Source organism: Drosophila obscura, unplaced genomic scaffold (genome assembly GCF_018151105.1).
Source record: "Drosophila obscura isolate BZ-5 IFL unplaced genomic scaffold, ASM1815110v1 contig_181, whole genome shotgun sequence".
Taxonomy (NCBI): Eukaryota; Metazoa; Arthropoda; class Insecta; order Diptera; family Drosophilidae; genus Drosophila; species Drosophila obscura.
Window position 1 is genome coordinate 1,557,457 of NW_024542769.1, and position 18,776 is coordinate 1,576,232.

Below are 18,776 nucleotides of genomic sequence, written 5' to 3' on the forward strand. Positions count from 1 at the left end.
TCCCTGATTTATGGCGTACGAGCACCTGCTACCTCGCAGCCACCACCGATATAGCCACCAACGGGGGGGTCTGATTCCCCAGTCAACAGTTCGGCTGCACCCTTGGCCATTGTAAAACATAGTTTATATTTAATTCAATCAATTTCGTCTGCTAAATACCATTGATATACAATGACGACTCCGTCACTGCCGATTGGCGTTGGTTTTGCCTTTCAGATTGTCCCATTTTGTTCATAGTAACGAGGGGACTGTAAGGAATGGATGCAATGTATCCCCAGAATGCAGTTCTTAGGGAGTTAGCTTAATAGATCTGCTACAATCTCAGATTTCTTTCTCCTTCCCATGCACAGCTATGCGCCAGATTGGCCTCCAGCAGCCCACTTCACCCATGGTCTAATCCATTAATGTATGATGACGATGATACTCCAAATCATCCTGTTGCTCTGTGCCGGGTCGTTGCTGAGCAGAGCCGACAGCTGCCCGCCCTCTCAGGCTATCCTGCCCTGCCGCTGTTCGCTGCGTGGAAAGGAGATACAGATATGGTGAGTGAAACCCAAAAGAACGGCCTGCTCCAGCTTCAAGATCCGCCCCCTTTTTTTTATCAGGTGCTCGCACAGCAACCTGCCCCAAGTGATGGACGGCCTGAAGGCCGTGGAGCGGAATATAAAGAGTAAAATTGATGAGCTGGTGCTGGAGAACAATCAGCTGCCGGCACTGCCGGGACGCTTCTTTGGCAACCTGCAGATTGTGCGCCTGATGCTGCGCTACAACAGCATCGAACGGGTGTCCAATGGCTGGCTGAACGAGCTCGAGAACAGCCTGGTGGAGATCTTCATTGTGGAGCCGCAGCTGCGCAGCATTCCCGCGGAGAGTCTCAACGGCATGATCAATATGCTGGCCATAACCATACAGAGCGACGAGCTGAAGCATCTGCCGGACTTCTCGGGTCTGCTCAGCCTCACGTACCTGAGTGTGCAGACGGGATCCCTGCAGGAGCTGGCGCCCCACATCTTCCGGCATCTGCCCAAGCTGCAGCACATCCACATCACTGGCGGTTCGGGTCTGACGCGACTCGAGGCGGGTCTTTTCGATGGTCTGATCTCCCTGAAGAACCTGGATCTCTCGCACAACGGACTCAACTGGATCCACCTGCGGGCCCTCACCCGCTTACCCAATCTGGTCAGCCTCAAGTTGTCCCACAATCAGATCAGCGACGTGGGCATGGTCGGGCGCATTGTCAAGGACTTGGAGCACCTGAAGAAGCTGCGATTGGACCACAACATCATCAATGTCATCGAGGACGGGTCGTTTGTGGATCTGCCCAATCTGTCGGAGATGCATCTGAACGACAACCGCATCACCGAGCTGCAGTACGGCGCCTTCCTGGGCACGCCGCAGCTGAAGACAATCTATCTGCAGAACAACCTCATCCGGCGCATACATCCGGAGTCGCTGCTCCAGGCCAGTGGCAGTGGCGTGGAGGCCGTCCACATCTACAACAATGAGATTGGCCATGTGGAGGCCTTGAGAGCTCTGCTCGACGCCCTGCCCACGCTGCGCTACCTCGACATGAGTGGCAATCTGTTGAGTGATCTGCCCTATGGCTCGCTGCGGGGTCACGGCACCTTGGAGCAGCTGCACCTGAACAACAACCAGCTGAGGCTGATTGAGCGGGACGCCCTGATGGCCATGCCCGCCCTGAGAGAGCTGCGCATGCGCAACAACAGTCTCTCGTCCGATCTGCCGCTGCCGTTCTGGAACCTGCCCGGTCTCAAGGGCCTCGACCTGGCTCAGAATCAGTTTGTACGAGTGGATTCCCAGCTGCTGGCGGGACTGCCTTCGCTGCGGCGGCTCGATCTCAGCGAGAATGGACTGAGGGAGCTGGCTCCAAACAGTTTTCGGCACAATCCCCTGCTGGAAACCCTCAACATATCCTCCAATGGGCTGACCAAGATTCACTCCTCCACGCTGCTTCACCTGGAACGGCTGTTCGAGGTCGATGCCAGCTTTAACCAGCTGTCAGCGGTGATTGCGGGCCTGCCACGGATTGTGGAACGCATCTCCCTGAAGGGCAACGAAATCGGATCTCTACCCGCCGCGGCCAGCAAGGCCCTGCAGCTGCCCAACCTGCGCATGCTCGATCTCAGCCAGAACCGCATCGAGCAGCTGCCCAGGCACGGCTTTGAGGGCGCCGGCCAACTGCGGGTCCTGAGTCTGGCCCAGAACCAGCTGCGCCAGCTGGAGGACACCTCCTTCATAGGCATCCAGCGGCTGGAGTTGCTCCATCTGCAAGAGAACCAGCTGGGCGAGGCCGATGAGCGGGCCCTGCTGCCCCTCGCGGAGCTGCGGAATCTGAATCTGCAGTCGAACAAACTGGAGGCCATCACCGACAACTTCTTCTCGAACAACAGTCGCCTGGAGCAGCTGGATCTGTCCCGCAACCTCATACGCAGCATCTCCCCGACGGCTTTTGATACGCAGAGATCTCTGGAGTACCTCGACCTGTCCGGCAATGGGCTGCTGGACATATCGGTGGGCCTGGGCAATCTGCACAGCCTGCGGGACATTGACCTGAGCTACAATCAGATCTCGCGTGTCCAGTCCGATGTGATTGGGGGCTGGCGCAACGTGGTCGAGATTCGATTGTCCAACAATCTCATCGTGGAACTGCAGCAGGGCACCTTCCGGAACCTGCCAAAGCTACAGTACCTGGATCTGAGCAGCAACGAGATCAGGAGTGTCGAGCCAGGCGCCCTCAAGGGTCTCGACGAGCTGCAGGAGTTCGTCCTCGCAGACAACAAGCTGGTGGAGCTGAAGGATCACGTCTTCGAGGAGCTACCCAGCCTGCTGGCCTCCCACTTCCAGTACAACAAGCTGCGCTACATCTCGCCGGAGAGCTTCCACAATGCCAACTCCCTGGTGTTCCTGAATCTGTCCAACAATCACTTCAGGAATATGGAGAACATTGGTCTGCGGAGCATGCGCAACCTGGAGGTCCTCGACCTGTCCGCCAATGGGGTCAAGCTGGTCTCGACAATGCCCCTGAAGGCGCTCAATTGGTTGGTGGAACTGAAAATGGATAACAATCAGATATGTCGAATACAGGTGGGATTCCCCTTCTCCCCTCATTGTACCTACCCTCTGCTCGAATTAAGATCCAACTATAGACACCATTTTGATACTCTTTCCGTTGCAGGGTGCTCCCTTTGAGACGATGCCCAGGCTGCGGGTACTCTCCATGCGAAACAATCAGCTGAGAAGCATCAAGGAGCGCACCTTCCGGAACCTCAGAGGGAACATAGCCATCTTGGATGTGGACGGTAAGAGCCTGTCTAACATGCAACTGAAACCCAAATCAATCTTTGGCTGTACTATATCGCAGGCAATCCCATTGACTGCAACTGCGAGATGCAGTGGCTTTCGGTTTGGCTGCAGGAAACCAACTTCCCGTATCCCGGACCCAAGTGCCAGGATGGTCGCCTCCTGAGGGCTGCCCGCATGGAGCGCAGCTTGTGTGCGGGCGCGGATGTGTTCACCAACAGTGAACGGACAGAGGCCAATCACCTGCCGCTGCTCAACGAGCACGGCGATGTCTTCCAGCGGGACCTGCCCGAGGAATTCACCGACGAGTGTGAGGTGTTCGAGGCCACCAGGCAGCCCGGCGACCGGCCCATGGTGGGGGAGAGCGAGTACTTCTACGAACAGTATGTGGACTCCACAGACACGCCGGATGCGGCCAACACAGTGCTGAGCACCTCGCAGCGCCCGAAGCCCATTCCCGTGCCCACACTCAACAGCAACATTGACCTGAACAACACACTGCTCCACACCAAATACTTCAACAGGCGTCCACAGGCGGGAGCTGGCGGTTCCCCCTTCACCTTCTTTGGCTATCCGATTCCCAGTGTGAGTCTGGGACGCTTCTTTGGCTTTGGAGATCGCGGTCGCAGGCAGCGAACGGATGGGAACGAGGCCGAGATGCCGGCCACGCATCGGATGGCCAGCATCAACCTGCCCAGCGGGCGGGGCAAGACGCGAATGTACCAGCCCAACAGTGCGGAGTTCGAGAAGTATCTGAAGGAGCAGCAGCAGCAGCAGAATGTGGCCAGAAATCGCTACATGGAAGTGGACACCACCACCAACTCGGCCGAGGAGGCACTGAGTAATGAGAGCGGTGGGGCGGCCACAACAGCCGGAGTTTTCCGCACAACCTTCCGGGAACCGTCGAGCATCGAACGCGGAGGCTTTCGACCCATTGTGCCGCCCCATGTGGGTGGCTTCATGCCCGTCCATGATCCGCAGCAGCGACGCGGTCTTGTGGAGTCTGTCAACGTCACAGGAAAGCATCCGGAGCCGGTTCAGGCCAAGGCCGAGCGTAACTTTTCGCCCATTTCCGTGTATCCCCGCCCGAGACCCACTCCCAATGGTGTGGAGAGTGTCGAATCGGCCACGTATGATGTCACCGAGATGACGCCCGATGTGACCACCATAGTTCCGCTCATCCAGAGCACAAGAGCAGCGACCACCGCGCGACCAACAACCACAACGAGGCCCACAACAACCACTGCTAGGACTACCAGCACCACCAGCACCACTGAGCCCCCCATTGTTAACGATTCCTCCTCGAGCAGCGAGCAGGAGCAGGAGCAACTGGACTCCCACTACGATGACGATGATTTGGAGGCGCAGTCTGTGACCTTGCTACGCCCTCCTCCACTGGTGCAGACAACGACGGCAGAGACGATTCTGCTGATTCCCCCAGCCGAGGAGCATGTGGCTCAGATCAAGAGCCACTCCTGGGTGACGACGACAACACCACAGAGCCTCAGTGACTACCAGGCCACGCCAGTGCGATCGACAAGCACAGTGCCACCGCCCGCGCCGCCACCTCCATTGCGGAGCGGAGGGCGATCCACCATCACGAAGGTCTATACTCCGCACCAGCCACAAGGGGCTCAGCCCACAGCGGAGGAATACCAGCGCACCACGCCCAGTGGGGACAACGAGGGCCTGGCCAGCGAGCATCAGCTAACGGCCCAGAAGCGCACAGAGCTGGAGCTGCTGCAAGTGGATCGGCAGGATCGCAAGGATGGCATGGACTGGTACTACGAGAGCTTTAAGAAGAAGCGCGACTTCAATGGTGGCGCTGCAGTGAGAAAAGCAGCCCACAAGGAGGTGTTCTACGGCGGCATTCCCCCCGATTCGGAAAGTACGGGCAGCTGGAATCGATTCAACAAGAAGGGGATCATCTTGCTCAGCTTTTTATTGTTGTGGAGGCTCTAAGAGAGCGAGCGTGTTAAACAGTTTGTTAAGATCTTTGATATAGACAATTAAAATATTGATTTATTATGTATATTTAAATAAAAACTTTATTTTACATATTTATTCCCCCGTCTATCAACGGAAGACGTCCAATTGTTGCTCTACGTGCACCGCTTTAGATTGCCTGAAAAATATAAAACAGGAAATTAATACCAAATTATAAATAAAGGACTGTAGATTATAATCTATGTGATCAGATGGTGATGCATGTTAATAGGATTTCAACATAATTGCTCTGAGTTTGGTATGAAGTTGTCATCATTATGGGAATACTAATACTTGTTCGAAATAATCGGGAATGATTTTTTACCTTCAGACGGATGGTTCGATCCAATTACTTCAGGACCAGCGCTTACAATGTCTGTAAAATATAAAAAGAAAATGTTAAAATCATCGTACACTTCAATAAGAAATTAATGTTTTATATTTATGATCAGATGGTGATGCATGTTAATAGGATTTCAACATAATTGCTCTGAGTTTGGTATGAAGATGTCATCATTATGGAAGTGGAGCTTTAAAAATGAAAATGGGGAGGGGATTACCATTAGAAGTATGAATCCATACTGGTCGGACGCGGGCATCGGTCACCACTGGCTGTTAATGTAAAAAATGGCAAATTAATAAAGGAAAGTACAAAATATAGCTTATATAATAGATGATTATATCAGATGGTGATGCATGTTAATAGGATTTCAACATAATTGCTCTGAGTTTGGTATGAAGTTGTCATCATTATGGGAATACTAATACTTGTTCGAAATAATCGGGAATGATTTTTTACCTTCAGACGGATGGTTCGATCCAATTACTTCAGGACCAGCGCTTACAATGTCTGTAAAATATAAAAAGAAAATGTTAAAATCATCGTACACTTCAATAAGAAATTAATGTGCTAATTATGTGATCAGATGGTGATGCATGTTAATAGGATTTCAACATATTTGCTCTGAGTTTGGTATGAAGTTGTCATCATTATGGGAATACTAATACTTGTTCGAAATAATCGGGAATGATTTTTTACCTTCAGACGGATGGTTCGATCCAATTACTTCAGGACCAGCGCTTACAATGTCTGTAAAATATAAAAAGAAAATGTTAAAATCATCGTACACTTCAATAAGAAATTAATGTGCTAATTATGTGATCAGATGGTGATGCATGTTAATAGGATTTCAACATAATTGCTCTGAGTTTGGTATGAAGTTGTCATCATTATGGGAATACTAATACTTGTTCGAAATAATCGGGAATGATTTTTTACCTTCAGACGGATGGTTCGATCCAATTACTTCAGGACCAGCGCTTACAATGTCTGTAAAATATAAAAAGAAAATGTTAAAATCATCGTACACTTCAATAAGAAATTAATGTGCTAATTATGTGATCAGATGGTGATGCATGTTAATAGGATTTCAACATATTTGCTCTGAGTTTGGTATGAAGTTGTCATCATTATGGGAATACTAATACTTGTTCGAAATAATCGGCAATGATTTTTTACCTTCAGACGGATGGTTCGATGCAATTACTTCAGGACCAGCGCTTACAATGTCTGTAAAATATAAAAAGAAAATGTTAAAATCATCGTACACTTCAATAAGAAATTAATGTTTTATATTTATGATCAGATGGTGATGCATGTTAATAGGATTTCAACATAATTGCTCTGAGTTTGGTATGAAGATGTCATCATTATGGAAGTGGAGCTTTAAATAATGGAAAATGGGGTATTACCATTAGAAGTATGAATCCATACTGGTCGGACGCGGGCATCGGTCACCACTGGCTGTTAATATAAAAAATGGCAAATTAATAAAGGAAAGTACAAAATATAGCTTATATAATAGATGATTATATCAGATGGTGATGCATGTTAAATAGGATTTCAACATAATTGCTCTGAGTTTGGTATGAAGTTGTCATCATTATGGGAATATGGCTCAAATTAATTGAAAATCGTGTTTACCTTAAGACCACCAGTGGTCAGCACAGCACGCCGCAAGCCCTTATCTTAGGTGCATAGAAAAGTGTTCGGCTGCTGCGCTGCCGCTCACGTAAACGTGTATAAAGTTAAATCGAGCAAGATCCATAGTGGCCGGCAATACAGCCTATAAACATAAAACAAGATCAAATTAATAAACTAAATTGGTGATGCATGTAGGTATGTAGATGTCATCATTTTAGTTGCTATATAATGGGGAATTCATTAAGAATATTCTAAATTACCTCAAGATATGTCTAGCAGCGATCCAACGTGTCTTCATGTGCACACGGCGCACCACGTGTTCAGTGCTGCTTTTGATGCAACGAAAATCCAAAGATTTCTTTGTATTTCCTCCATTATATTATGTGTATAAGAACACTTGCAGAATGTACGACATGTTTTAATGAATTTTTCAGCAATGTGCTGTGAATAAATTCCATATTTTACATTTTTTACAACTTTTTCGCGCCATTTACCAGAAGAAAAGATTAGGGGTGCAAAATATTTGATATATAAACTTATCGATATATATCCATATATCGATATATATATATATGAAATAATGAAACGCAGTTATCGGTATAAAGAAATGTATCGATTTTATCCCGCCGCTATAGTGTGCTGCCACCTTGTGCAAATTGGCGCAATTTAAACAAAAATAAGCGAAAAATCACAGAATCATTCGCAGGAGGGACGCCAGGATAGACTCCCAATCAACACAAAACCATTGGAAAGCATACACGGTATTTTCACAATCAATAGGCTTACCCAGCTGTGCCCAACGAAATAAATATCAATCGGTATGTGGGCTCCTGGCAGGTGTAGGGTGTTGTGAAATTGTTTATACAATCTTAATGTGTATGCCTTTTTGTCGCTCCACACTACGCAGCAGCCACAATGACGACACCGCTGCAGACTCGCATGGCGCTGGCCGAGATACCCGATCGTCTGGAGGCCCTGCGCATGGCGAATACTCCGACAAATGCCAATCGACGCACTCCAGACGAACCGACCCCGGCGGCCATAGTGAACACACCGAATGCCAATGGTGGAGGCGGCCTGGGAATGCGTGTGGACAACGAAGCGAATGTGGTGCAGGGTCAGGACTTTGTTTTCTCGCCGCTGCCCTCCCCGGATGAGCTGGTGATACGCCAGCGTGGTCGAAGACGTTTCACAACGACATTTTCGCCCGACAAGCCCAATGGCGGTGGCAGTGGGTCGGGTGGCTCTTCGATGCGAAGTCCATTCCAGCGTACGCCCACAAAGAACCTTCAGTTGACCAGCGGCATGATCTTGCGCAGCTCGCCAAGGAAGCGCCTGACCATGGGCAGTACTCCACCCGAGCCAACGCCCATGGAGACAAACTCTCCGATTAAAATCAAATCCGATCTCACCAAGCAGCTCTGGCCCGGCACACCCATCGTGAAGAAGCTGAAGATGGATGACCGCCCAGTGGGCCAGACAAACACCGAGGTGGCATTACCGTCCCTGCTGCAGGGTCTGTCTCAGCAGCAACTTATCGAGCTGATTGTGAACAATGTAAACAATGCTGGCGATGAGGAACGACTCCGACGGCAGCTGCCCACGCCAGACATTAGGTGGGTCGTTAGACACGGTTTCATTTCTAGTTTTTGTTTTGCTTATTTCTCTGATTGCATTTCAGTGCGTTGGAGCAGGAGCTGCAATATGCCAAGCGGCTGATATTTAAATCTTTGCCCACCTCTCGCCTGTGCAAGAAAACAGATGCGGCTGCCTATTCCAAGGCATCGATGCATCTCAACGAATTTAAGCGAGTGCTGCAAGTGCAGGCAAAGCGCCTGCACGACGCCACCCACTGGGACGCCCTGGTCGACTATGTCAGCATGGCCTGGCAGTGTGTGGCCACTACGCCCAACTGGGAGAGCCACGCACACAATGCCGTGCGTCGGCAATGCTTCAAATTGCTGGCCTGCTCCTGTTATGCGGCCATCAAGCATGGCGGAATGCGCCTCGGCCAGACACGACTGGAGAGTCTGGAGCGCAATCTGCGCGAATGGTCCAAGGACTACGAGGATGTGCTGTCCTGTGTGAATGCCTTGCAGCGTACGCTTAGCAGTCGTACTAGCATATAGAACCCAGGAGACTATAGACTTGCTGAACTCGAGGTTTAGTGGACCGTTTTTAGTAGTTAAGCTTAATTTTAGCCCGTAAGCGAATGATAGCTGGCGATAGTGACGAATGGGAAGGCCTGGCATGTGCTAAAGACTATTTTTGTAATTTTTGTTCGTCGACATGTTTTCCTTTTTAAATTATGCGTTTAGCAGTTACAGCTTCATTATTTAGTCATCTAAGCTCCACACAAAACATTGCTAACTACAGCCGGTTAGCTCTATAAAAATGTATTTATTAACGCTTAAATATATGTATGCTTAGCAAGTAGGTTTGATTTCCATTGGACATTGTTTGAACTAAGTACACTTATTCGAATATGGTGTTACATCTAGATCCTACATCACTATGACTATCTTTTACAAATTGTACACACGCCATCCATCCATCCCCTAACGATGTCTCTCCTCCCAGCTTTAACAAGTTAGCCCTCTCCGGCTTATCCAGTGGAGTAAACGGAATACAAACAGCAAAGTTATTAGTATTTTCGGTGTGTTTTGGCTGCGTGAACTCCCCGAAATGTGTCGCCCTGGAAATAATGGAAATATATACATATATTATAAGTTATGTCAGAAATGTGGTTTCGATATGGTAGAGAAAACGTATAATGGCCATCTGCTAATTTCAATACTATTTACGAGGAAGCTCTCCATTTACGGAAAGTGTTATGTTTATTTTCTATGGGAAATCTGGAGCTGCTCAAAAGCTCAACAAGTTCTTTGGTATTATAAACTACTCAGCAACAATATACTGCAGCCAAGGCTAATTAACCTTTTAAATTTATAGTTGCCAATTCGTAAAGGCAAATCTCCTCATTCGTAGCTATATTTTATGATTTAAAACTCTCTCGCTCTCTCTCTGATTCCTGAGGCCCAGCAGCAAATACTGTGTGAGCGATATCAATTAGCATTCTAAACTAAATATAATTAGCATGATTCCATTTTGGACCTAATGGGTGCGCAGTGGCAGGGGCAGGGGCAGGGAATATTGGCTTGGCTGATCTTGCTGACTATTGTTGCTGATATTTTTGTTGGTATTTGTTTGTTTATCGAAGGCGCCGTGTGGAAATCGAATCATTGAAAAAGTATATTTACATTATTAAGTTAGCATTGCTTTGTTAATCCCTGTCCATGTGTGAGTGGCATAAAATTTAGCATCCAGCTTTGGATATTGTAATTCCACACACGATGGCAGCACCTCCATGGATGCCTCATTCGAATTCAAGCGAATCTTTATCTACATAGTATAGCTGGTACTTACACTTCTTGGCCCAGGCAGGTGCACAGCAGCATTCTTTGACTTCGTCGAAGAGGAAACAGGAACCAATGGACGGTCTATGAACCTTTTCATCGGCATAGCATATGTGAGGCACAAAGGGCAGACCCTCTGTAAAAAACAAAACAAATAGTTTGATTTAATATGTATATGTAATTGGAAAAAACACTCTTCCACATAGGATTGACCTCATTTTCGTAAGATTTTCGACCCTTCAAAATTCGATACTACAACCAAAAGAATAATTCCTAGGTCTTTACGAGTATGTACTCAGCTGTCTATGCCAATCATAAAAGCGTATATCATGTATATTAAATATTGTATATTTATTTAGTGGAATCTGCTTGGAAAAATATTCGTTTTTCCAGCTCTGTTCATGGCTGTTCCCATTTTGGAATAATGTATTTACCTATTTATAATGGAAACCACTTAATTTAGATATTAAATTTATGAAACTTTTTCACTTTGAGTAGAAACGGAAACCAATAAAATAGAATATGTTTATGGAGAGGCACAAAAATCAGCACAAAAATCAACACACACAATTTTTCAACAAAATATAAACGGAGGGATGCGAGGGCGAGTGACTAAATATGAAACATATTGTTTCTCGATCGGATCGTAACACTGTTGTTCTGCTGGCCTGTTTATACTAGAGCGGCGTATTTGTTTATGGGAACTCAACGTGTTGAATTTTATGAAGTTCCATGTCTACATTTATTAGAACATCCCAGACCCGATCCATCCCATATAGAGAATATATACGGAATATTGTTGGTTCGTGTCGCAAATATTTATCCAATTAAATAATTATTAGTTAATGCAAATAGACATTGGGGCGGACTGGAGTGTAATATGTTGTGTCAATTTTGTGATTGCGCTCGCAATTGTTGTTAATCTTTGGCGACAGCTGACGGGCCGAGGACGATCGCGGTTAAAATACGAATCGACAGATCGTTTGGAGTAGGAAAAACCTATTTGGAAATGATTGATTACTCTGGACGGCACTGAAACAAGGCATTATTCTCACATTAGACTGATTTATGTGATAATTTAATGCCTTAAACTGGATTTTTAGTAATTTGAATCACATTTCATCCGTCAACATTCGAAAATTATATTAATATTGACAATGTCAATAATTGGGGAAGTGTTTGCGTGCCTGAAATACCCGTACAAAACAAGGCGGAGAAAAAAAGCTGTCCAATTTAATTGCGTAAAATTATGGAAATATTCAAATTGTGAGTGCTATAAGCGGCACCTAACAATGGTCATCGAGACAGAGGGGGTCTAGTCTGTGTCCGTAGCCACCCACCCAGAGGCATTTCATTCATCCAACGCTGGGCAGGTGTTTTCTGATTGAAATTTCAGGCACGTTCCCCATCATCGATGGGAAGAGGAATTGCCTATGGAATACTAAAGGAAAGTCGTCAGCTCAGCCGTTAAAAAATGCTGCATAAACAGACATATAATAAGTGGCAATATATATTTTTGAGGTACATTGGAAACAGTCAATGTGTTTGTTAGGGCTGAGATTTTTCACTCGATAAGCTTGTTGAGAGCGAAAGATAAGGCCCGAATCGGTTCAGTTCAGACAGGTCAGTGCCAGCACTCGGGAACACTCATAAACTGAGGCCCCGATGCAAACAACAGAGGAAGTGACTGGGGCTTTAGGATGATACCTTAAACCCAATAAGAGCGTAACAACCCCAATTACACGTTTGTCCAACTGTCCGCTGATAGCGGTTCTAAGAACTCAAAGTTTTATAAATATTTGATAAGTGAATACCTGATTATACAATTAATGTAGTATTAGTGCAAAAATAAATGCATTCATTGTCGCTGTCCCTGTTTGGAAAACCTTCGCCCAGTTATCAGCCCAACAACTCAAATGCTTAATAAGCCCAAAGCACATAAAGAAAAATGAACAAAATTGAATTTAATGAGTGAGGCGCACACAACACAAAACAATTTAAAGGCGAGTGCATTTGAAGAGTAAAACTACATACAGCGGAATGGAAAACTGTGCACGCCTTGAAGAAAATCATTCAACTGTAGACAATCTAAGCGCCGAACCCACAAAAGTCTCCCCCACCATTCCGGGCAGAATGCACATCAAGACAAGAGGAAAAATCGAAAAGTAACAAATAATACTATAGAGAGTGAATTATAAACTGACGCTTGGACATTTGGAATGCCGAAAGAATCCGGTTACAGGGGCTACCAGCTATAAGTGATGCATCTAAAATATATAAAAAAATATGTATATTCCCACAGCTAGTGTGGAACAAATTAAAAACCTAAAGAATATTATAAAAATTCAATATTGTTTCCTAAAAATAATTTCCAACTGAATTGAATTCATTGAATTCATTCCTAGTTCTAGTTATAATAGCTTCTATTGAGTCTTCACTGTCTTGACTCAGGTACTTAATGCAAAGCAGTGCAATGAAGCGTGCAGCGGCTTTAGGTTGCGGTTAAATCAGTGGACCAGACTTAACAACTTCCGCACCGCACCGCATCACGTGCTAAGAGGCGAAGAGAACAACCTTATTCTGACTCCAATTAACACATTCTCCTCCCAAGTAAATCCCAGACCATGGGACAGTTTTGTGGCTTGGTTAGGTCGCCCCTCCCTCGCTCCTCACCACCCAACTGTTGCGTCATCTGAACGGCGGCTTGCGTGATGGCCGCTAGTTAAGGGCCACCACCCCCAAACTCGGACAAAATGAGCTAATGAAGCTCTTTGGATTACTGCCTCAGACTTAGCCTCAGCCTCTGGGTCTGCCTCTGCCTCTGCCTCCACCGCTGCAAGTGGGTTAGTGGCACTCGACGGTGTTCACTGTGAGAGACTGTGTGGCAGAGTTTGTTTATTGTTGCATGGGCGCCATGTGCCGAGACTCTTGTGGCAAGTCATAAATATCATTCTTGGGTAAATACTCGCACTGATACTCGTACTAACCTTCTCTGTGCTGCAGCTCGCACCAACAATGATCGTTGATAAACTGAAAGAAAGCCAAATGTTTATATTGAAGCATTCCTTCCGTTAACTCGGAATGTATGGACAATTACCTGATTTCCCAGGCAATATTTTAAGACATTTGAATCACACTTGACCGTATTGCAGGCATTCCTGAGACCATGTGCTGGAAATTAAAAGCAGACGGATCAGAGCTGATATTGAACCGATCTGAGAGGTCTGCTTACTCTCATTGAACTTTCGCAGCGCCTCCATGGCATCGTGCTGGGACACCTGATGGTCGAATGTGAACTCCTCGTAGCTGTCGCTGTATGGCGGCACGCGGGGCCGCAGATCCTCCTTGTCGCACATGATGCAGGAGGTTTGTGGCGCCGCCAGCGTGCAGCTCAGGGAGAGTATGGCCAGCAGCAATAGCAGCAGGAATGTGGAGCTCGACTGATAAGGCAGGCTGACCCTCGGGGCTGTTGTTCCGCTATGGTGAGATCTCTCAGTCGCGCCCCGCAATCTGTGGCACAGGCAGTTCTCCCCAGCAGATCCATTGCATTCCACTTGGTTCCACATCGTGACGTGACTAATGTTGCTTTTTGCTCGCCTTATTTTGCACAATTATCACATTAATTAGTTGGATTTTACTGGCGTTTTATTTTGGCTTAGTCGATGCGTCGTTGTGGTGGCAGTCGCAGCGCAGCAATCGGAGACGATCTATAAGTCGCATGATTGGGCATGAGAGGATGCACGGGGGAGAACAAATACTTGGGTTAGAAATGCGGTCGTGATCTGAATATAGATTCGAGTTACATATATTGTATATGGTTCAGTTTTCGGTACGCGTTAGTTTTCCACACGAGCAACTTTTTGTCTTGTCTTATGCACTTTACAGCTGATTGGTTTGTTGGCATTTATTTTATTTTATTTTGTTTTATAGATTTCATTTCCTTTTGGCTGGAGTAATTGGGTACGACAGAGGATTTTTTTGAGCAGAGATATACCCATTTGAAGGTAAGAGACAATGTTCTGTATTCAAATCCATTAGATTTGTATAATTTTCAAGGATTATTATTTTATTTAAGGGTTTAGCCATGGATATTTTAATTTTTTAATATTTCTGGACCCTTTGACAAAAACTGCACTTAAAACTTCACTTTATTATTGTTTAATCTCATTTTATTTATGATCATTTTATTTACTCGTATATTTTTTATATCTCTGTTATGCCACTACTTCTCGACATCTATTGGATAGAATAGGATAGGATATAGGATTTTGTAAGTACACTTTTCCTTATTTATTATCATTAGTTGCCATTTCACACATATCTTACAGATTTCTGTTGGTTGTATTTCCACATATCCACTTCAAATTATTGCACAGCATTTTCCCCTGCCTTCTTTCATCTGATAAATGACTTTAAAATTTGGATGATATTTGTATTCTCTTTACTAAAAAATGCCTGGTATTCTTGGGAATAATTTATCTGCAGCCATCCAACGGTTCCACATCTCATAAATTAAAGTTACAGATTTCACACACAGCCGACAGGAGGCGGGAATGAACCGAACTGAACAAAATATAATACATATGAGTATTTGTCGTACCGCTGCGGTGTATTCGCATCAAGATCGACGGGCCACACGTCCGATTCTCAGCCTATGCAAATTCGTTCTGAACGTTACGAGTCGCAGTCGCCGTCGCCACCACTCGGGCCACTGGCAGAGGCGGACGTAGACGTGGTTCGCCTGGTCGGACGTCGATTCGGACGTCGCATGAATGAAGAGAAAATGCCGACGGCTGGTTGCATTTAAAGGTACATACTTTAATGAAGTCAAGTCAAGAGATTCCTTATCGATGGTATTGGTTGAAGAGAATAATACGAAGTGGGAACAGCTTTGCAAAATGGCGATGATATGAGATGTTGATATAAGAACAGTGCAAATATTTTTATTGTCAACATATAGTCAGTCTCACTTATCTAAATTCCTGTCCAGATAAAAATATATTGTAAAAACGGGGTCGAAAACTTGTGGAGCCCTTCATGATATCACATACACATTTACAGAATTTTTCATAGCCCTTCATAGACACTTCATAAAGGTGCATATTATGGTTCTAAAACACTTACTCTACTCCATAATTATGTAACGAAAAGTAGTGGATGATTGTTTATGAGATCATCCAACATCCTCCAGTTTATAAACAAATTATTCGCTCAATTTACACTTCCCTCCCACCCAATGATTAGCGCCAGCTATCAACAGACATTCAATCAAAAGTAATCTGTGAATCATGCATGCTCCATTAATAATATGGCACTTAATAAGCTGCAGTAATTTGTTAAAGATGAAGCAGAACAGAACCATATCCCCCCGAGAAAGACCACAAACAAATGGACAGCATACCTTGGCATACCGAACAAACAATATCTGACAAGCATGGAAATATTTGTATAATTTATGCCTACCTAAATGCCCCAAAAGTGATCCCTTTAAATAGATATAGAACCTGCATCTACATACATACATACATATGTATATACCTAGGCATACGTATATGTTTGTAATCTTTTCGGGTCTTCATAATTTTGTGTGTGTTTTAAAAATAAAATAGAAATTCACATAAACGACGTGGCGAAGAAGTTTTCGAAGCAATCTTTTGTTTATTTAGTAGGACTGCAACCTGCTATGGATAGTCCGTCCCACCGTCTCTAGCACTCCCCTCCCCGCATCGTAAATCTGGACAACCCGTCTATTTTCATGTTTTGAAAGCGAAATTTTATGGACTTTACTTTCTAGAATTACCCAAGACTATTAAATGTAGCTCTGCCATCAGATATGTGGGGGCGGTTATTGTAGTTTCCTTCTGGTTGATGTGGTTTCAGCTACCACAATACTTAAAACTATAAGTCGACATGTAAATAGCGTCAGAAATATCATTTATATGACGGCATCAGGCATAAAGACCTTAATACCTTGCTACCGCAATATAAAGGACATTGAGACAAGAGAAGAGCTGTGCCAAAAGCATGTCAAGGTGAAAGTGAATCATGCCGGGAACGGCTCCCCGTGGTAATGTCATAATAAGGGACTTCCCCTCTCAGCACACAGCACACAGTACATGAGCGCACAAAGGCGCGTCTAAATGGCAAGCATGTAATAGAAGGCTGCCCTGTCGAAGCTTGACGATTGAGTTCTGGCACGCGAACTGAATTTAATTCGCAAATTTGCATACAAATATTTGGATTTAGACAGAGCTTTTAGGCTAAAACGATGTAGGGTCGAAATGTATGGAAAATAAAGTACTAGAGAATGTTTTATATTTATCAAAACAATTTTGATGGCTTTAATGGGGAACTGACAGAAGTAGATCCTATCTCTAGCGTGTGTGGAGGAATATGTTCTACAACAACAGTAAAACAAAGGCGCACATGGAATCGTCTTTACTCTACCCATACTCCCTTAGACTCCCGTTCGATTGATCACTGTGTTTGCTTTACACTTTGCTTTGAGAGCAAAGCAGCTCAGCTCCACTCTCAGTTGCAGAAAAGTGCAAGGGAGGCAAAGAATTGCACTGATAAGGAGAGAGAAACTATGCGAGAGTGCAGCAGCTACTATAGAGAGAATAACTGCTTATGAAACGAATGCTCTCTCCACTTTACGTACAGTATACAATGCCCTTTTCGTTTTACCCTTACTTTCTCGCTCTCCCTCTTTGATAGTGAACCGCGCTCTCTGCTCTGTGAATTCCACGCTGCATTAAAACACACTTTGTCCTTTCGCCGCGCCAAGCATTAAACTCGTTCTGGCAGTTCTCCTAGAACTGTAACAGTTTATGAAGCACTGTTTTCGAGCCTCACAGAACGGCACTTCCATTTCAGATTTATGATAATTTTCACACCGAACAATCAATCAACAAAATCGCAAAAATATCATCTATAAACTATTTTTAATTCCACAAACTAGAAATTCCTTTCAGTGTGTGTCTTTGTTTTTTTTTTGCTATAGTTTATGTTGTAATTTTTAAAAGTTTGTTGTCGTGCTTTGGGCGGATTTTTGCTCGCTCTCGAAAATTATCAGTATTCGGGGCCAACAATTTTGTGTTTTTGGATCGTTTTTTAGCATAAAGATTTTAATCGCATAGCGAGACGAACAAATTTGTCAATATTTACAAAAAAAAAGTTTAACATAAATTTTCACAGAAGCAACAAAAAACAACGAGGCTTAGGTTGGGGGCGAAAAACAGAGATGGCGACAAATGATTTTTTTAGATTTATACACAAAACCAGCGACAGTTCAAGTACGTTTGGGGGGGTCTTTTTTTTCGTTCGTTCGTTTTTTAATAGAATAATAACAATACACATGAATAATTTGGTAGTTGGTTGTTACCCACTTAAGTTGTGCAAACAGATTTGTGATTTAGTTTTTTAGCCGAGAGTCCGGTAGTCTTTTTCGGTGTGTCTGTGCCTGGTGGGTGCCTGTGTCTGGGGCTGTTGTTTTGGAAGCGCATTAAACGCGACTGAAGGAAGGATGGAAAGCGTGACGTAGACCGGCGACAGCTTGCGGCTATGGCAACAACAATAGAAACTCATATCCTTCTCCTGTCTGCCGTGTCCTTTGCCCGCCCAGGCGTCACCAGACCCGAACGTAAGCCCTTCCACAAGCAACCCCTAAGACAGAGACAAACTTTTCCATGCTGGCAATACTGTCGTCCTTCGGCTCTCTGCGTGGAGAGCCAGCGAAACAAAGGGAGAGTGCCAGAGCAACGGGGGAGAGAGAGCAATCTCCAATCTGCTCTCCCAGCAATGCAACAGGCTTCCCACATCAAACCCGAACAACCAACCCGTGAGCAAACCCGAGGAGGGAACGCAGAGAACCACCGTTCTTTCGCCAAGGACAAAAGTTTGTTTAGCTAATGGCAAGTCTGGTGGAGAGTGTATCCCCTTCTTGTCTAGAAGATGCAGCAGCAGGGGTAGTGTATTTTGTTGGGATAGGACAGGGGACTGGTGTGGGTAAGATTCTATGACTAATGGAACAGCTCAGGTTGTGACAGGTGTAGGAGGAACGGAACCAA

At 45.3% G+C, this 18,776-nt stretch overlaps 4 protein-coding genes and 8 non-coding genes across 14 annotated transcripts; 2 read left to right on the forward strand and 10 right to left on the reverse strand.

Annotated features, from left to right (window-relative positions):
* The first annotated feature begins 255 nt into the window (after positions 1-255).
* On the forward strand, positions 256-5,363 carry LOC111067742 (protein artichoke). The gene is made up of 4 exons (XM_022357018.2): positions 256-542; positions 606-3,105; positions 3,197-3,320; positions 3,383-5,363. The coding sequence occupies exons 1-4, from the start codon at positions 409-411 to the stop codon at positions 5,281-5,283; spliced, it is 4,659 nt and encodes a 1,552-aa protein (XP_022212710.2). The 5' UTR covers positions 256-408; the 3' UTR covers positions 5,284-5,363.
* Positions 5,225-7,589, reverse strand: LOC111067746. Its single transcript, XM_041592630.1, has 9 exons — positions 7,580-7,589; positions 7,292-7,335; positions 7,060-7,111; positions 6,827-6,877; positions 6,587-6,637; positions 6,347-6,397; positions 6,107-6,157; positions 5,633-5,683; positions 5,225-5,446 (listed from the first exon to the last, which is right to left on the reverse strand). The coding sequence occupies exons 1-9, from the start codon at positions 7,587-7,589 to the stop codon at positions 5,424-5,426; spliced, it is 384 nt and encodes a 127-aa protein (XP_041448564.1). The 3' UTR covers positions 5,225-5,423.
* On the reverse strand, positions 5,508-5,594 carry LOC121404058. Its single transcript, XR_005967680.1, has one exon. It is a non-coding gene; the product is annotated as a small nucleolar RNA Me18S-Um1356 (small nucleolar RNA).
* Positions 5,747-5,833, reverse strand: LOC121404055. Its single transcript, XR_005967677.1, has one exon. It is a non-coding gene; the product is annotated as a small nucleolar RNA Me18S-Um1356 (small nucleolar RNA).
* Positions 5,983-6,067, reverse strand: LOC121404057. Its single transcript, XR_005967679.1, has one exon. It is a non-coding gene; the product is annotated as a small nucleolar RNA Me18S-Um1356 (small nucleolar RNA).
* On the reverse strand, positions 6,222-6,308 carry LOC121404060. Its single transcript, XR_005967682.1, has one exon. It is a non-coding gene; the product is annotated as a small nucleolar RNA Me18S-Um1356 (small nucleolar RNA).
* On the reverse strand, positions 6,462-6,548 carry LOC121404053. Its single transcript, XR_005967675.1, has one exon. It is a non-coding gene; the product is annotated as a small nucleolar RNA Me18S-Um1356 (small nucleolar RNA).
* LOC121404054 lies at positions 6,702-6,788 on the reverse strand. The gene has a single exon (XR_005967676.1). It is a non-coding gene; the product is annotated as a small nucleolar RNA Me18S-Um1356 (small nucleolar RNA).
* Positions 6,941-7,027, reverse strand: LOC121404056. Its single transcript, XR_005967678.1, has one exon. It is a non-coding gene; the product is annotated as a small nucleolar RNA Me18S-Um1356 (small nucleolar RNA).
* Positions 7,175-7,260, reverse strand: LOC121404059. Its single transcript, XR_005967681.1, has one exon. It is a non-coding gene; the product is annotated as a small nucleolar RNA Me18S-Um1356 (small nucleolar RNA).
* A 330-nt stretch (positions 7,590-7,919) lies between the features above and the next one.
* LOC111067744 lies at positions 7,920-10,024 on the forward strand. The gene is made up of 3 exons (XM_022357020.2): positions 7,920-8,109; positions 8,199-8,907; positions 8,973-10,024. The coding sequence occupies exons 2-3, from the start codon at positions 8,207-8,209 to the stop codon at positions 9,418-9,420; spliced, it is 1,149 nt and encodes a 382-aa protein (XP_022212712.1). The 5' UTR covers positions 7,920-8,109; positions 8,199-8,206; the 3' UTR covers positions 9,421-10,024.
* Positions 9,659-18,113, reverse strand: LOC111067745. 3 transcript variants are annotated; one of them, XM_022357023.2, is made up of 6 exons: positions 18,096-18,113; positions 13,940-14,414; positions 13,805-13,878; positions 13,695-13,737; positions 10,718-10,843; positions 9,659-9,986 (listed from the first exon to the last, which is right to left on the reverse strand). In XM_022357023.2, the coding sequence occupies exons 2-6, from the start codon at positions 14,271-14,273 to the stop codon at positions 9,874-9,876; spliced, it is 690 nt and encodes a 229-aa protein (XP_022212715.2). In that variant the 5' UTR covers positions 14,274-14,414; positions 18,096-18,113; the 3' UTR covers positions 9,659-9,873. The 3 variants fall into 3 exon arrangements, with proteins under 3 accessions (XP_022212715.2, XP_022212713.2, XP_022212714.2); XM_022357021.2 differs by lacking the exon at positions 18,096-18,113 and adding an exon at positions 15,308-15,426; XM_022357022.2 differs by lacking the exon at positions 18,096-18,113 and adding an exon at positions 15,034-15,426.
* Between the last annotated feature and the right edge of the window lie 663 nt (positions 18,114-18,776).

Coding starts and splice junctions, on each gene's coding strand:
- LOC111067746 (XM_041592630.1), bottom strand. Junction 7,112..7,291: donor TGACCACTGGTGGTCTTAAG/GTAAACACGATT, acceptor TTATATTAACAG/CCAGTGGTGACCGATGCCCG. Junction 6,158..6,346: donor ATCGAACCATCCGTCTGAAG/GTAAAAAATCAT, acceptor TATATTTTACAG/ACATTGTAAGCGCTGGTCCT.
- LOC111067742 (XM_022357018.2), top strand. CDS start 409: ATGATGACGATGATACTCCAAATCATCCTGTTGCTCTGTGCCGGGTCG. Junction 543..605: donor GGAAAGGAGATACAGATATG/GTGAGTGAAACC, acceptor TTTTTTTATCAG/GTGCTCGCACAGCAACCTGC. Junction 3,106..3,196: donor ATCAGATATGTCGAATACAG/GTGGGATTCCCC, acceptor TTTCCGTTGCAG/GGTGCTCCCTTTGAGACGAT.
- LOC111067744 (XM_022357020.2), top strand. CDS start 8,207: ATGACGACACCGCTGCAGACTCGCATGGCGCTGGCCGAGATACCCGAT. Junction 8,908..8,972: donor CTGCCCACGCCAGACATTAG/GTGGGTCGTTAG, acceptor ATTGCATTTCAG/TGCGTTGGAGCAGGAGCTGC.
- LOC111067745 (XM_022357023.2), bottom strand. CDS start 14,273: ATGTGGAACCAAGTGGAATGCAATGGATCTGCTGGGGAGAACTGCCTG. Junction 13,879..13,939: donor GCTGCGAAAGTTCAATGAGA/GTAAGCAGACCT, acceptor TTTAATTTCCAG/CACATGGTCTCAGGAATGCC. Junction 9,987..10,717: donor ACCTGCCTGGGCCAAGAAGT/GTAAGTACCAGC, acceptor CATTATTTCCAG/GGCGACACATTTCGGGGAGT.